General features: G+C 49.1%; 1 protein-coding gene across 5 annotated transcripts in view; it reads left to right on the top strand.

Annotated features, from left to right (window-relative positions):
- SUGCT (succinyl-CoA:glutarate-CoA transferase) overlaps positions 1-17,459 on the top strand; it is a 488,805-nt gene that overhangs the window by 15,224 nt on the left and 456,122 nt on the right. For all 5 annotated transcript variants that reach the window (XM_007500632.2, XM_056804130.1, XM_056804128.1 and 2 more), the window contains exons 7-8: positions 16,033-16,124; positions 16,653-16,796. In XM_007500632.2, coding sequence (XP_007500694.2) covers positions 16,033-16,124; positions 16,653-16,796 — 236 coding nt within the window. The remainder of the gene's footprint in view (positions 1-16,032; positions 16,125-16,652; positions 16,797-17,459) is intronic.

The following is a 17,459-nucleotide window of genomic DNA, read 5'->3' as shown; positions in this document are numbered from 1 at the left end:
GGCTCCATCCATAAAAAGCACTGGTTGGGTCTCTCACTGCCTCTCTGTCTCTGTCTCTGTTTCTGTCTGTCTTCCTCCCTCCTTATTTCTGTCTCTCTCCCTCTTTTTCCTCTTCCTCTTCCTCCCGCCTTCAGTGCCACAAAGCCAACATTATTCTGGGGTTGGGGGGAGGGGAGGGAGAAGTGTGAATTCTTTCTCTCCCCTCTCTCATCCCCTAGGACAGTCAGTGGCCACTCGTGGAACTCCCAGGGAGCTCTGCTGCTTGCCAGGATCCTTTCCCTGGCCTTGGGGCACATCTAAAGCTGCTGCGGAAAGGGTGGATATCCCTGGGCTGGCTGAGTTGTGGCACTGTGCCAGGCCTGGTTTTCATTTGGAGAAGCTTTGGGTTTCTAGCCACAGCAGCCCAAGGTGGTTCAATGTCAATTGAGGCCAGAAGACACTGGCGGAGTAGGCTCAGAGGCACTCTGGAGGGTGGGCCCTTGGGCCGGACCCTAAAGTGGTAAACAGAGCAAGAAGAGCCTCGAGGCTGTGGAGCCCAACAGAAATTGTGTTCAGGGGAGAGGGGCTTCAGGATGAAAATTCTAGCAGAATGGAGAATATATTATTATGAAACAATAGCAGAATATGACCCGACTGAGGATGAGTGCTGCTACTTCAAAGTCTAGCTATGACCCCAAGACAAACGAGAGGCTTTGATACTATGTGATAAGCTCAGACAGACTTTGATCCAGGGAACAGCTAAAGTCATAGACTAGAGATTTAGAGTCAGAGGGTGCTCTGAAGCCAACCTTCCCCCTACCTTCATTCAGGCACGTGTCCCTTTCTTTAACAAACAGTTATTAAATTCACCTCCTGAAGGCTAGCTGAAAGAGGTGATAACAAAGTTTAGATATTGTACTGCTGTGGGGTAGGCCAGCCTCCCACAGGGGATGGGCACTTGGAGGTGGGACGGTATCAGTGAAATGATGGATGGGACACAGCTTTCACATTTAACCCGCAGCACAGGTTTCACAGGATAAATTGCTCCACCTTGGCTGCGGCCTGGCTTTATTTTATATCCTCATGATCACACATTTACTTGGCACACAGTTTCATTCTCAACATACATGTTTCCATGGAACCTAACAACAGACAGGAAGCCTAGGGAGATAGTCAATGAAACATTGTTGCTAAGGGCAGGATCAATGGGTAGAATCAACATGATCCAGCTATAGTTAGGGAATTCAGAGCACAGATTTGACAAGTTTTTATGCCTAGAAAAGAGGGTCCTATCTAAGTGGGTATATAAGAATCCTTAGGTTTAATTTTGTAAGTGGATTCTACTGGTAATATCCTGGGGGGACAGAGTGGGACATCTGTATTAACCCTGTAAGCATGTTGCTCTCATCTATTTTTCCTGGGGCTAAGTAAGAATAAAAATGATGGCAATTCCAATAATAAGGGGATGTTAATAATGAAAGTTACTGGGGGGGGGGGGGGCGGGTTTCAGTGGGTGTTTCCATCCTTCCTGGGGGCTGCTTTGCAGTCTCCAGTTTCCATGTGGACCATTTCAAACAGTGTAGTCTTTGATGGCTCCTGGCATCTCCCCCTTTTTTTGTTTTTTATTTGGAGTGACTTCAGTTCATCTTGGGCTTGATGTAGTGTAGAACCTAGCTATGGATGATGACTGTTATGTAGTTATTCAATCTTCTATGTATGTGACATTCTACAATTTGATTGGATATTATCAGATCACCTAAACAACACTCTTGTGATGTTACTACAACAAAGAATTCTGTGATCATTTACTAGGTTTCTACAGCACTCTGTGATAGATATGATAGATATGATTAATGCGAATTAAGCCATTTGTAGGTTAGTACCCTTGACCTGCTGAGAGGATCATTGTGCTTTTGGTCAGCTTTCACCATCCATCATAATTGCTTGGGAGATGAACAACAAAACATCTTCCTATCTAGGTGTGAGAACTTAAAGCAGACCCATTTTGGGGTTTTCCTCAATTTACAAGTTCTGTTTTTCTTGTGTTGCTTTGAAGTGCCTAGTGATGCTGCTTGGCTTCTGTTTCAACAAATTCATTGGAGTGTGTTAACTGTAGGAGAAGATTCATTATAGTACTCAAGCTTTTAGCAGGTGTTTATTATAGGGCCTTGGAGTGTGTCTTGTGCTTGAGAAAGGAGGGGTCATAGGTAGTAATCTTTGGGCTTTAATTCTGTAATTGCAATCTTTTTGAGGTAATAACCTAGGGGGCTTAAAGTACGGTATATATATGTGTATATCTATATCTATATGTATATTTATTTATTTATTGATTGATTGATCTATAAGTATTTGCTCTCATATTATTTCTCCTGTATTGGGGAGGGAATAATAATCATAACAAGTCCATTAGTGGGGAAAATTTGAGGAGAGAAGTCACAGAGGGGGATCAGCGGGGGGCCCTCATTCTGGGGTCTGCTTTGCAGACCTCCTTTCCTCAGAATGTGACCTTGTCAGCCAGTCGGGGGTATGATGGCCTCCCAACATTTCCTCCTTTTTCGTTTTTTGAAGTAAGTGACTTCATCTCGATTTGGACTTGATGTATGGTGCGTTCTAGGCATAGGGTGATAATTGGAGAGCAAACAAGAATGAGAAAAAATAAGACAAGAGCAAATCCACAGGCAATAAGGGTGTGAATGAGACTGTTATGGGATACATAGGAAGAAACATTGTCATAAAATGAATTTGCAATAGATGAGGCTAAATAAAGGGAAGTTCTGGAATGGCTAATATCTATAATTTGTCTATGCAGTATTTTCAGGTAACTGATTGCTAATATAAATGGTTACTTCTTCTAAGACATTTAAACGAGCCTCTAACCCCCCTATCTATGTGTTTTTGGGTTAAGAAGGCAAGTGAAACGTTCTTAGAAAGATTGTCTACACGTTGTGCAGTGTGGACTCCTTGAGCAATGGCTGCAGTGGAGGTTGCTAGGGATGTAAGCTTAAAGTGGCTTAAATTTGGGGAAATCAATTGTGGGGTATAAATGCCTAAATATTGTTCAACAACAAATGCAGTGAGGGGATTTAGGGTAGGATTGCCTGTCCTCATTGAGCATACAGCCTGGTGGAGGAGAAAGAGACATGAACATCGTGGAATTAGGGACACAGTGCTCCCATCATCTGGGAAAGCGGTGTAAATACTTTTGATCCTCCCTTCATTCCAGAGAGGATGCCCGAATTGGTTTTTTCTTTTCTGGGGTGTCTATACCTTCCATGCACTTATGAGTTGCTGAACTTTTAAAGCTAGCAAAGCTAGCCCTACATTTCTAGTTTTAGTGTGTGATCTGCTGGCTTTCATGGTTTTTTGGGGCAAGCTTTCTCCTTTTACTTGTTTTAACCTTAAAAAAGGAATTGTGCATCTTTACAGTATTAAAAGATAAATATGTTGATACCATACAATACCGGGCACATATCTTATGCATTTCTGAGTTTCTAAACAATTTCTGTGTTGAGTGCTGGCCTTCAAGTGTTATCTGCAGCTTCTGCAAAACTCCCCCCAAATTCCCATTTCATTTCTTATGTAGCCCGAGATATATCAAAACCACCATGGGGAGACTCGAGGAGGAAGGGATGCCTATCGATCTGTTATCTCATCGAGTTCAGTGTCCCCCCAGTGACTCTCTGGGCTGATGACTCTTCTCTGGTCTTCCTCACTTTCTCTTGATTTTTGACGGGACACCAGTCGAGCACTTGGATGACCCGCTTATCAGCTCCCTTTATCAGGTTCTCTGACGACATTCCTGACTTTCAGGAGGCGACTACAGAAATGAGGAATTTTGTTCGAGTAACGCCATATAGGCTCACAGAAAATTTAGGTACTTAGTCTTTTTTTTTGGTCAAGTGGTTCAATTAATTTTGAACCAAAGGCCGAACTAAACCTGGGGGAACAATTCCACAGCCTTTTACATTTTTTGAATTGTATTGATATAGCTGTTTTGTGGATGATGTTAAAAGAAACTTAACTGTTGGCCCCAAACCTCCTTCCTAGAAGTCTCTTCTCACCTTCGCTGTTGCTGTCCAGGGTACCATAGTCCTCCCAGTCCCTGAGGCTCCCAAACTGGGAATCATCCTAGAGCAGTGCTTCTCAACCTTCCTCATGCCGTCACCCTGCAGTACAGCTCCTCATGTCTCAGTGACCCCAAACCAAAAATGATTTTGGTGGCTGCTTCCAAACTGTCATTTTGCTACAGTTCTGATTCGGAATGTAAATACCTGAGATGCGTTCTGGATTCTCATTGCTAAATGGAGAGGTTGAGGACTGCTGGCCTAGCCTCCTCACTATCTCCCTCCGTTCCCCCTTGCCCCCTATTCCACCTGTTGCCAAGACCTCTCTCTCCTTCGTAACGTCTCTTGAATACATCTCCTGTTCTCTGACAGAGCCCCCACCGGGGGCAGGCCTTTGTCACCCCACCACCGTCCAGCCCTACTCTGCTGTCAGAGGCTTGACCCTCCCGCTCTCCACTGCTTCCTCGTTGTCTCCAGAATCAAATGGAAAATCCTCTGGCTTTCACCGGGGTCCTTCCTAGCCCTTCCTGGACCTTCCTCGCTCCCACATACTCCACACTGCAGGGATGTTGGCGTCCTTGCTCTACCTTGCACAGGACACTCCAACTCCAACCATTTCTCTGGCTACGCCAGGCGGGGATGCTCTTTCTCCCTGTCTGCCTCCTGGTCTCCCGGCCGAAGCCCCCCTCCAGACCTCCTTGAATCTCAGCACTTTCCCTCCACGGTTGTCTCCAGTTTACCCTCCGTCAGGCCCTCCCACCACAGATCTTCCTTAGAGTCCTTGTTGGCTTGTCTTCTTCCTCGCCCGCCTGGGAGCTTCTTGGGAATCGGCTCTTGTCTTCCTTTGTGTCCCAGTCCCTAGCTCGGTGTCCCACCCGAAGGAGCTGCTTCATTCCTGTTGCCTGACTAACTCTCCTACCAAAGGATTTCGTTAAACAAAACAACTGTCACATGGGGGGGATAGTAGCCCCCCGAACTGTTCTGAGGGTCCAGTGAAGTGACCTTGGTGCTTCAGGCTCCCCCCAACTCCTTCTTCCATCTCTGTCCAGACCGTTCCCCGAGCCTGGATGGCTCCCTCCTGATCTCCCCCCGGGATCCCCGTTCTCCTTAGCTCCCAGCTCGGGCGCCGGCTCCTCTTTCTCTTCTCTTCCTTCGTGTCTGTTTATTGGCTTCCGGGCTGTGTTCTCCCAGAGAGCCTGGCACGGGCCGCCCTCGATGCCTGCATTCGCTACGCTGAGCCTCCGTCGGATGGAGGCCGGAGGGCGTCTGGCTTCTTGGGGGCCACGCCGGGATCTCCGCGGGCCTGGCCAGACTCTGAGATGCTGCCCTGCTCCCTGCCTGTGACGAGGCCGCCTCACGGCCGCCTCTGGCCCTGGACCAGCTGACGTGGGGCCGCCGCGTGCAGTGCCGAATCGGGTAGACGAGAGTCTGGCTGGCCTTCTGCTTTCTCTCCTGTCCGAGGCGGTTCCGGTTTCTGTCTTCCCAGTTCGGGGTTGGCGGCCGGCTGGCTCGCCAGCTCCCCGGCGATGCCCCCCCGCCGCAGCTGCGCCCCGAGCTGTGGAGCTCACGGGCTGCTGCTGCTGCTGCTGCAGGTGGTTTCCATTTGACGCTCCCCCTGGCTCGTCTGAAATGTCCATGAGGGGGCGAGCGCCGAACCCCCTTCCCCGCCGGCTCCCTCTCCTGTGGGGCAGCCAGGCTCTCCCCTCTGGGGAGCGCGCTTTCTTAAGATGAATGGCTGCCATCTGCCCCCTCCCCCGACTCGGGCGCCTCCCTTTGCTCCTGACTTGTTTTTGGAACCCCAAGAGTTGGTTTAGATGCAATGAGGTGGTGGGCCCGAGTTCAAGTCTGGCCTCAAATGTGTGAGCTTGGACAAGTCATTAAAAAAACAACCCTCTCACCTTCCCTCTAAGAATCAATACTCTGTACTGTTCCAACACAGAAGAGTGGTCAGGGCTAGGCCATGGGGGTGAAGGGATTTGAACTCAGGACCTCCTGTCTCTAGGCCTGGCTCTCCATCCACTGAGCCCCTCAGCTACCCCCTTGGGCAAGTCATTTAACCCTGTTTGCCTCAGTATTCTCAACCCTGAAATGGGGATAATCATAGCACTTACCTCACAGGGTTGTGGGGAAAGAATGAAATAAGATCATATTGGCCAAGGGACAGGCACATAGTAGGCACTTTAAATGCGTGTTTCCTTCCTTTCTGCTCTGAGAAGCCATTCAAAGAGAATCCGTAGCTCTTGTTTTTCACTCTGGAGTCCCCAACAGAAAGCTTGCTCTGGCCGTTAGAGCAGTTTCCAGTCTCTCCCCTTCTGGGCCGTGTCCAGGCTGCCCCTTCCCTGGGTGAGGCGTTCAGCATTGCCTTTAATTGAGCGCACGAGCGCACTTTCCAGCTTCAGAAGAGCAAGTTAACGCTCCAGGCCCAAAGAGCGAACACCTCCCAGTTGCTCGGGAAGCCTCAGGAAGCTCCGCCGTCGGAGGAGCGCCTTGGGACGTTCTCGCCGCTGCCCTGGTTCCCGGAGCCGCCGTGATCTCGGCGGTGCCCTGCCGCCTCCTGGCCCTGCCGTCCCTCCTCTCTAGGCCAGAGGGTGGGTTGAGAGCATCCTCTCAGCCCTTGCAAAGGGCAGCATTCGTCAGTGGAGTCAGAGGAGCCTGCGGGAGGCTTTTCCGCTCCAGCCTGCAGCAGCCCCGTCCTTGTCTCGAGGGCTTCGCGTTTCTGGCACTGCCGGGCTATTCGCAATGTTTATCAAGCAATGGAAGCTTGTAGAGGGGAGGATGAGAGCGTTGGGCGTTCTTCTCCGAGGTCAGACCTTCTAGGATCGCTTGTACAGTTAAGTGCTGGAGCCTCTTCCCAGCTCAAGCGATCGAGGCGCCGGGCCTCGTCACCGACAGGAAACAGCAGTGTGGGCCGAGATGCTGAGCGGGAGTAAGAGCGAGCCACCCGGCTGGCTGGGCCGGAAATGGACAACCTTCCTGGGAAGCTGCAGCAGACCCGGCCTCAGAGACAGATGGGACAGGCACGAGCCGGCCGTTGGAGAACCTCGCTCTTCCTTCTCGGGGGAGGACGGGCTTTCTCTTCCCATCTCCACTGGCTTTGGCCTCCAGCAGCAGAACGATTCGCTCATTGGAAGTCAGGGTCACGAGGGTCTGAGGCCCCCCGAGGGAGCAGAGGCTCACGTTCCAGAAAGACACAGCCACGACCGGAGAAGGGCCATGAATGCCTTAAGAAGTGGCCCCTGGCAGGAGGAGAGCTGGCCTGGGCCGTTAGGAGCCCTCCAGAGGAGAACGGCCCAGGCAGGCTTCTTATGTGTTTGCCTTTCCATCTTGGCCCCTTTCCCCATTGAGTCTGGGGCATTTGTGGGAGGTTCTGCTCCAGGTTTATGGGCCAGGAATGTTTGTCGTCACTGCTCTTACTTAATGAATCTTTGCTCATAGTGATTGATTTTTACCAAAACAAACAAAACCTTCCCTTCCATCTTAGAACTGATGCTAAATAGGTTTCAAGACAGAAGAACAGTGAGAGCTAGGCAGTGGAAGTTAAGTGACTTGCCCAGGGTCACCTAGCTAGGAAGTGTCTGAGGCCAGATTTCAGCCCAGGACCTCCTGCCTTTGGGACTCGGCTTCTTATCCGATGAGTCACCTTGCTTGCCCCTAATTGGCTATTAATGGGAATCACACCAGGAAAGACTCATGAGCCACACTGGTAGGAGGCCAGGTCAGTGGAGTACCTGGAAACTTGGGACCCCACTGAGTTAGAGGACTATCGCCAATGGGTACTATATAAGCACAATAACCAAACAAAGCAAAGTAGCAGCCTAGAGCCATATGTTTAGAGCCCGAGTGGACCCTAACGACTCTCTAGCCAAACTCCCTCATTTTGCTAATTAATTTATAATTCTTTCTTCAGTGGTCCCTTATCCCTAACCCTTAGATTTTTATTGGATTGTGGCCAGCAAAGGGTGTGTTTAATATTTCTTCTAATTGGCATTCGTGTATGAGGTTATTATGTCCTAAATCATACTCAGCTTTTGTAAAAGTGCCATCTATAGCTGAGAAGGATATGTACTCCTTTCTACTAAGTGTGAAGCAGGATTTGAATCCAAGTTCCACGCCCTATTTCTTTGCCAACAAACTCTTGGCAGGTTTACACGTTAAACACACATACATATCAGCATATATCAAAACAAACAAAATTGTGCATCGCATCCACAAAAAATGCATCCATAGGCCATGGAGGCTGGATTCTATCATAAAAGCAGATCAATGTGAATCTCAAAAATAAAACAAAAGTTCAAAATGTGCAGGAATGAACACATGCATCGATGAGCACATGGAATCAAGTGGAAGGCACACATTAAATGGGTAAGCATGAGTATTATCACAGGGCTGCATCTCCAGCGTCCTTCATAGAACCATAAGTAAGTCCCTGGTCACAGGCAGACTAGACATACCTTTCTGGTGTAGTGAGGTGGTACCTAGTGCATGGGGTGCCAGACCTGGAGTCAGGGAGACGCATCTTGCTGAGTTCAAATCTGGCACTAGTGTGACCCTGGACGAGTCATTTCACCCTTCTTGCCCCAGTTTCCACTCCTGTAAAATGAGCTGGAGGAGGGAATGGCCAAACTCTCCAGTATTTTTGCCAAGAAAACACCAAATAGGGCTCCAAAGAGTCAAACATTCCTGAACCTCTTTTATGTACTGGTGCCTTGTCCTTCAGCTGAAGGGTGCTTTGGGTCAGTTATTTTCCTCCTCAGAATTATTAAATTTAATTGTGGTTGGACTCTGAATATTTAATTTTGTGGTCATCAAGGATTTAATTTCTAAATCCCCAAAATGAATTACTAAAGTAAATGGACTTTATGGTAGTTTATTTTCAATAGAGGGAAGATATTAAGGAAGAGAGAAAAGGGGAGAGAGAGAGAGAGATAGAGCTCTGGCTTCCACTGATACCAGTTAGAAATTCTAAGCCCCAGCCAGGGGAAATGAGTCTCAAGACAATGGGCCTTTCCTAGAGGCTTCACACCTCCAGAAAGGCGGGCTCACTAAGTCAGCTTTTCACTAACCAACGGGACCATCTAAAAGGAAAACAGTCTGGGGTCTCCTGCACGAGTTACTGCAGGGTCGAGTTCCTCTTCCAGTTTCTTCTCAAATGTCTGTCCTCCAGTCCAACTCTGAGTCAGAGTTCTTCCATCCATCTCGAATCTTGAATCGAATCCAATATCGTCTTCTGGCCTCTGGTCCTCTTTTTAAAGATCTTTTTCTCTTGTGTCACCTCCTCTAAATTTCACATCTACCAATGTGAATTTTAAAAACTGTAAATGCCAAACTGTAAAGGGTTTGGCTAAACTGTAAAGATAATTTTTAGTGCTTTGACTTAAAGTCTAAAATAAGTGGTTCCCATGGGAAATTCCCAAAATATGAAAATACCCAAGTCAGCTGGCATTTTATGGCGATTTTAATTAATATAAATGAAGGAATTAAGGGAATGAGAGAGAGAGAGAGAGAGAGAGAGAATAGCCAAGCAGTAGAAAAGGGCCTAGGCCAAAAGGGCCTAGGCCTGAGCCTAAGGGAGAGCAAGTCAGTCTTTATCACTCACCACAAGATCGTCTCCAAGCAAGCTCCAGTCCTCACTTCAACTCCGAACTCCGACTAACTTTCACTCCGAATTGACTTCCAATCCCCACTCCAACTAACTTCAAGTCCAACTGCCTCAAATTCAATAAGTCCCTTCCTTTTAAAGAAATTTTCTCTTATGTCACCTCCCCTAAATTTTCACATCTACCAATCACAGTAGACGCCTTTTCCCAAGACTGCCCATTCTTAGTTCTCATCTTCTTTTGTTCTCACCTTCTCTGGTTAGATTAAATACTCTGAGTACTTCACACCTCTTTTGTTAAACTCAGTTTGCCTTTTGTAAGTTGCTTGACCTTTTAGGTACTAATTTAACCTTTATCGGTATTTAGCACCCTTTTGTATTAGATCTAAAAATAGACCTAGCTTAAGGTTCTAGCTTTACTATAAGTATGAGTTAGGGACTTTTCATTGTTCAATCAGGAGTTTGCAACTTTATCTTCCCCTAAGGCACTGTCTGAGTAGGGTGGAGTAATTTTAAAAGTTCTCAATACATTCCTAATCAAGTACCTCCATTGTTAAAAATGGGGAATAGCTAGACAAAGTCTTCTAAGGATCAGTCTGAGTTGTTTTAAGATCCACACCAATCACAGCAGATGTTCTGCTTTAGGACTGCCAAGAAGGCAATTATTCGATTCTAATTTGTTATCCACTATTGCACATGTGGGTCACAGACCTCCCACCTCATGATTAAATGGGAGATTTATATCTGTGGTGATCAGATCTAACATGGGTAGATCTTCTCACTCAACTTCAAGTACTGTGCTTACATTTTTGGGGATTAAATCAACAAATAAAGGATTACAATTCAATCTTCACAATCAAGGAAGAGCTAAGTATCTTCATTGTTACAATCAGGGGAGAGCTAAATTCAATCTTCACAGAACCTTGATTCTATTTCCCTAAACCTGAACCTGTGGCAGCTCCTGACTAGCTCCTTTGGGGTGTTTTTCACTCCAGGAGTCTCTGTGACTGAGGGCGCTGCTTCCGGGTTTAGTCTGCTCTCCTCCTGGGAGCTAGTGAGGCTTTTTCTGAGCCACTTTGGCCTCTACAACTAGTGAGGATCCCTCATGCTTATTAATCTGAGCAGTTTCTCCATCCCTTCCTGCACATCAGAGAGCTCTGCAAACTGTCCTAGGAGAAAGAGGTCCATGCTGGGGTGGATTGCCTTGGGAGAGAGTCCAGCAGGCTCTCCCACTGCTCCAGAGACAAGACAGTTGCCAAACCTTCCCGCAGCCTGGGCCAGGGCAGCTTGCTGACACCAAGAAACAGCAGAACTTTACAGCCAAACTCTCCTTGTCCAAGGTCCTGATTCTGATTGCAGGCCCTGTTCCTTCCTTTGTTTTGATGCTCTTTGGAGCTAAACCCCAACCTGGGTGGTCAGGTTTTCTCTCAGCTGGAAGGCCACAATGGCTGCCAGGATCTGTGCTCTTTCCACCCTTGGAATCTCCAGAGCATAGGCCAGTGGGCATCGTTCTCATTCAGATAGTGATAGGTGGAGGAAAGCTTGTTGTGACTCTACTAGGAAGAGCTTGTCCATGTCAGAGGTGGGATTTGAGCCTAGGTCTCTTCTGGAGACAAGCTGAACTTTCCTCCTGATACCACTGCCATTGATCCTTAGAATGCAATTATAAAGCTAGGAAAAACTTCCCATTGTTTTAAAATATCTCCATATGGATTCATTTCTTCCAGTCATTCTTAATATTCTGAATCCCTATAGCTGTTTAAAAGTGAGATAAGCTCCATGAGAGTTATGATCTCTGGGAATCAGGATATTTGTGTGCCCTGTGACCCCCGTGTCCCCCAAAAGAGGAAGCTAGGTGGCTCAATGGATAGAACACTTGTCTAGGAGTCAGGAAAACTTGAGTTCAAATCCAGCATTTTCTAGCTGTGTGACCATAGGCAAGTCACTTAACCCCTGATTGCATGACAAAAGGTTCCATTGGATCCTCTGGAGAAGGAGAGGGCAAACCAGTCTGGTGTCCTTGCTAAGAAAACCCCAGGGATAGCGATGGTCTGAATGACTGAAGACTGCCCCCCAAACCAGGGCTAACCCCAACTCTTTTCACTTGCACCTCTTGCTGATTTATTTAAAGAGCTCTTTATTTCAGCACCAACTTTTAAAGGGGAGAATCCCTGCAGAAGACATTCTAGTTCAAGAAGGACTTTAACTTTTCCCAGTGGGGAGAGCCTGGCCCAAGAAGCCTGTCCAGTGCAGAATTTCTGAAGATGCGCTTCCTTGAGATTGCCTGGCCTGGAGAAATGCCAGATGGCTGCCTTGGCCGAGGGGACCCGGCCTGACGGTGGCCCCCTCCTCTTGGCTCCCCATTGGCCACCACATGGCGATGGCTGCAGAGGAGGGAGCCTGGAGCTCCTAGCTGGTCCCCCTGCTCTGTGCAGTAAGCCTTGGACATGGGCCTTCTTTCCTGGACCTCTGCTCTTCTATGCTCAGAGCTTTCCTGCAGGGATGCTTGCTTGCTCTTCTTCTCTGTTGCCACCCTGAGTTTTTAGCTTTGCTATGGAAGTCCCCAAGGTGGATCGAGTTGTTCTTGAGTCAAAGCCTGCTTCGAAAATGAGCCATTTTAAGAGCTGCCTTGATTGCATTTTATTAAAAAAACAACAACTCAGATTCTGTCTCGTAGTGAATGCTGTGTATTGGCTCTGAGGCAGAAGAGTGGTAAGGGCTAGGCCATGGGGGTGAAGTGACTTGCCTAGGGTCACTCAGCTGGGAAGTGTCTGAGCTCAGATTGGAGCCCAGGACCTCCCGTCTCTAGGCCTGGCTCTCAACCACCGAGAACCCAGCAGCTCCCCATTGCATTTTATTTTTGTAAATGTAAAGAATCTGAGTTGTTGCAGGTCTTTTAAAGTGATTCCCTTGTCACAGAACTGGAAAAGAGATATTTTGATAGTCACAGTTGAACACGATTGGCTTCCGTGGTCACCCTGTGGCCTCGGTACCTGAAAACATGATTCTCAGAAGGGGTGCAGAGCTGCTAGGGGCTTCGGGACACAAGGCAGAATGATGTAAAGGCAGAAACGCACTGGGAAACTGGACCCCTTTTCTGTCTATTAGTCATTCCAAAGGAGTTCTGGGTAGATGCATGTGTGTACGGAAGAGTGTGCGTGTGTGCATGCATATGAGTGTGTAAGGAAGCACGGGATGATGGATAGAGAGCTGGTCTCTGATTCCAGAAGACTTGAATTCAAACCCTACCTTTGGTCAACTCACTTCATGTACGCCAACTAAAACATAGATCTGTATTGTTACAGACAAAAGAATGGTTGCCTTAAACTGTGACCACGAAAAAATGGTTTCAAGACTTTGAATTGTCAAAACTGTAGAGATAATTTTTAGTGTCTTGATTTTATATTAAAATAAAGTGGTCGCCATGGGAAAAATTCCTAAATATGAAATACCCAAGTCAGCTGGGTTTTTATGGAGATTTTAATTAATACAAATAAGGAATTAAGGAAAGGGAGAGAGATTAAGAGGAAATAATGGGAAAGGGGCCTACACCATTGGCCTAGGCCTGAGCTTTAAGAGAGACCAGTCAGTCTTTAATCCACTCACCACAAGATTTGTCCCAAGCAGGATTCTAGTGTTCAGAGAGACCCTCTAGCTCAGGAAGCTGAATGTAAGTTCAGCCATCGAGAGAGAGACCAGTCTCCAATTCAGCTCCAAAGCTGAATTCCCTTTAGAGGCCTTTCTAACCTCCTTTTAAAGAGAATTTTCTCCTATGTCACCTCCCCTAAATTTCTACGTCTACCAATCACAGTAGACGTTTTCCAAAGGACTGACCATTCTTAATTCACACCTGAATAAACTAAAACTTTTGAGTAATTCACACCTGGGTAGACTAATCTTGTCCTTTGCAAGTTGCCTGATTAATTTGATCTTCATAGGTACTTAGCACCCCTTTGTATGAGATCTAAAAATAGACTTAACTTAAGGGTTCTTGCTTCACTTTAAGTATGGGTTGGGGATTTTTCATTGTTCAATCAAGAGTTTACAACTTTATCTTCCCCTAAAGTATGCCTAAGTATGGGTGGAGTAATGTTAGAAGTTCCCACATTCCTAACCAAAGTCCCTTCATTGTTTTAAAATGGGAAATGGTCCTAACCAATGTTCTAAGGTAGAGTCTGAGAATTTTTTAAGATTCACAAGTCTGAGAAATTTTAAGATTCACAATCCCCCCTGATGATCATTGGGAGACTAGTCTCCCCATTGATTATTTAACATAATCATCTTGTAGTCCTAAATGCACTTTTAACTACACTGCATACAATATTCAATTTTCTAAGAGGAAATTAGAGTAGTGAGGGAGGAAATAGAAAAGAAAGAAATCAAAACCAATGTTTTGCTAGGCACATTGACAGAAAGCCAAATTAGGGGCAGTCCCTTTTGGCATAAATGTGTACATTTACAATAAATGTTCAATCAAACTTCAGTTCAATTAACCACACCCAAAAGTCGTTCTGGATCTTCTTGATGTAGTGTAGGTTTTCCAGTATCTTTCTGCAGCAGTTCATTCTTTGGATTTAGGAGTTAGCAAGCTTCTTTCTTAAAGATCTTCTTCTTGAACAAAATCAAAATCTTGGATTTTTATAATAATACAATCTCAAACAAAAAATAAAAAATCTTGGATTTTAAATTAAAATACAATCCCCCCTGAAGTATATGTTAAAAAATCATCCAGTTCAGCTCAGGATGCAATGTTGAGTAATGGGGGCGTATGAATCAATTATCAAAAGAAGAGAAAAACACAAGGAAAAAAAATTCAAAAATAGACCCTTATTCGGGTTTATTTTGTAAGGAAATACAATATTACAGCTATAACAATCAAAATCCCAAGGGGGAGTAGCGTGTCTATTATACTTTGCCATAAGCCCCATGGTATGAGAAATCTCAGAGAGGCCACAAATGCCAATTTTACAAGGTTGGCCATGGAGCTGACCAACCATGGAGTTGTTAAGTACATTGTGAACTGGCTGTATCCACATATTTCTAAAGTAAACATGTGGGGAGCAGGACAAAGCCAAAACTTTCCCCGGGTTTCCCTTAATCCTAATAGGCAGTTGTTCCTTAAAGGAAGGGATATTTAGAAACAGCTCTCCTAGCCAGGACCTTAGTGCCCTGTTGCTAAGATTTAAAACAGCTGTGTTCTATTCAATTTAAGGAGAAATCGAAATGTTTTTACTCACCCGCTCTTGCAGCTGTGTTTTGAAGCCGAGTTGGCACGTTTAAAAAGACTGACTGACAGAGCCAGTCATGAAGAGAGAAAGGAAAGAGATTTCACAGAGGTTTTGAGGGTTTTTCGTCACAAACCTACGTGGTCTGCCGTAAACGGTTACAGTTAAAAGTGTGGTTGACGTAAACTGTGACAGTCTGGAAAAAATGATGTTTGTGCACTGAGGAAGTCTTACAATAGAGGCTGGTAAGAATGAATGAATGAATGAATAAACGAGTGGGTGGGGGCATCGAGGTGGCGCAGTGGATTAAGAGCCAGACCTGGAGATGGGAGGTTCAAATTGGGCCTCAGATGCTTCCTAGCTGTGTGACCCTGGACAAGTCACTTCACCCCCATTGCCCCTTCCGAGAGAGAAAGGGAAGGTTTAAAAAAGAAGACAAAATAATCGAATGGTTGGATAAAGGAGAAAAACCAGAGTCCTTTGGGCCTGATTGTGCTAGGGATACAGTACCCGAAGGCGAGGCGCTCTGTCCGCCTTGTGGACGGGCTCCCCTCCTCCTCGGGGGATTTTCCACTTAAGGATGAACTTCCAGGCCGGGCTGCTCCCTGGCGCGTCCCCCAGGAGGGTCTTTGGGCGGGAGAAGGCCCTTGGTTGGACTCCAGCACTTCCTGGTGAGGAATGGAAGGGTCGGGGGCGAGGAGGGGGCGGGTTAGGGTTGGCGGCGCCCCAGCTTGCTCCTCACTCTCTGCTGTGAGCTTGGGGAGCGGCTGCCCCGCCGGAGCCTCGGAGACCTGCTTCTGCAGCTCCTAAGATGAACGGGGGAGGCAAACAGGGCTGAGGGACCCGTCCAGGGGGCCGGAGCTGCGCCGCGTCTGACTGGGAAGACTCCAGGCCGCGTCTGTGCGCGTGGCTGCCCCCAGGCGGGACGGGGAGACCCTGTTGTCCTCGGGCCTCCCTCGCTGGCAAAGGGCCGAAGCGACGGCCATCGGCGGCCCGGCCACAGGAGCCGGAAAGGGATGCTGAGCAACGTGCCCTGCAGGAACAACAGAGGGGAGCGTGGGGAGGGGGAGGGAGGGATCGAGAGACGCGGGAGACGGCCCCCCCCCCACGTCCCGGGGGAGCTTTCCCGGCCGCCCGGAGCCCTCACCCGCCTCTCCTTCCGTTGCAGGTTACGGGCAGACGGGCCCGATGAGCGCCAGAGCCGGGTACGACGCCGTCGCTTCGGCCATTTCTGGTCTCCTGCACATCACCGGGCCGGAGGTGAACGTTTCTGTGGGTCTCTGGGGGGGGGGGGTGACGCCTGAAAGCATGTTCCACGTGCTCGGGGGAGGGACGAGGGACGGCCGGAGGCACTTGGGTGGCTCGAGAGGCCGGGGTCCTGGGTTCAAATAAAGGTCATCAGACACTTCCTGACCGTGTGACCCTGGGCAAGTCACTTAACCCCCCTTGCCCAGCCCTCACTCATCTGCCTTAGAGCCAATCCTTTGTCTGGGTTTAAAATAATAAAGAATTGCCCCAAGTTGGCTTCCTTGGGGTGGGGGTGTCGGGGCTGCCCTTCCTCTTGGGCCGGCCTGCACCGAGGCCCCGCCCCTTGGGGCCCCGAGAGCTCCCTGGTGGGGGGGGCGCCGGCTTCTCTCTGGGGGGCCGCCCGGCCCCAGGCAGGCCTTTGGGGCCCGGCCCGGCCAGCTGTCCTTGTCTCCTGGGGCTCACCAGGGTTGGGGCCCGGCCCGGCCCCCGCAGCCCGGAAACCCCCCCCCCCGACGCTCTGTCTTTCTCTTTCCTGGCCAGGACGGCGATCCCGTGCGTCCGGGCGTGGCCATGACCGATCTGGCCACGGGGCTGTTTGCGACGGGCTCCATCCTGGCGGGGCTCCTGCAGAGGCACCGGACGGGCCGAGGCCTCCACATCGACTGCAACCTGCTGTCCTCCCAGGTAGGCGCCCCCGGAGGCCCCCGGAACGCGCGGCCGGCCTCCTCCTGGGCTCGGGGCGGCGCTCCTTGGCGGAGCTGCGGGGGGCCGCCAACGAGAAACGGAGGCCAGCGGGGTAAAATGACTTGCCCAGGGCCTCACGGCTGGCGCCGGCTGCGAGCTCGGCGCTCTCCCTGCCCTCCCCGGGGCGCAGCTGTTCCCTTCCATTCTGAACCGGAAGGGACTCTTGGCTCCCTGACTCGGGGACGTGTGACGTTTTGGGGTTCGGGGTCCCCGGGGACCCCCCGGGCCTTTGGGGCCCTCTCAGACGCCAGCCACGAAGCGGCGGGGCCTGGGGAGAGCCGGGGCGCTTGTGAGGCGCCGGGGAGGGCCTTGGGGGGGCCGCTTCTTCCTGCCTTCCTCGGCCGGCGGGCTCGAGCGCGCAGCGTCCCGCCGCAGGGCCAGACGGGCCGTCGTACCCCGCGGACAGCGTTGCCGTCTAAGACGAGGCGGGGAAGGGAGAGAGCGGCCCGCGGTGCAGGGAATCCTAGAGGTGTGCAATGGCGCGGGCTCAGACCCCGGCCCCGCCACTGCTGGGCCGCCTGAGGCTTCCTCTAGTGTCTCTGGTTCCTTACCGGTAAAAGGGCCCGGCTGGCCCTTTGCCTGCGGATCCACCACGGCTGTGGA

This window comes from Monodelphis domestica, chromosome 7, assembly GCF_027887165.1.
Source record: "Monodelphis domestica isolate mMonDom1 chromosome 7, mMonDom1.pri, whole genome shotgun sequence".
In the NCBI taxonomy this organism is placed as follows: domain Eukaryota; kingdom Metazoa; phylum Chordata; class Mammalia; order Didelphimorphia; family Didelphidae; genus Monodelphis; species Monodelphis domestica.
The sequence above is the reverse complement of the archived record's forward strand: the minus strand, read 5'-3'. Positions and strand labels throughout refer to the sequence as shown.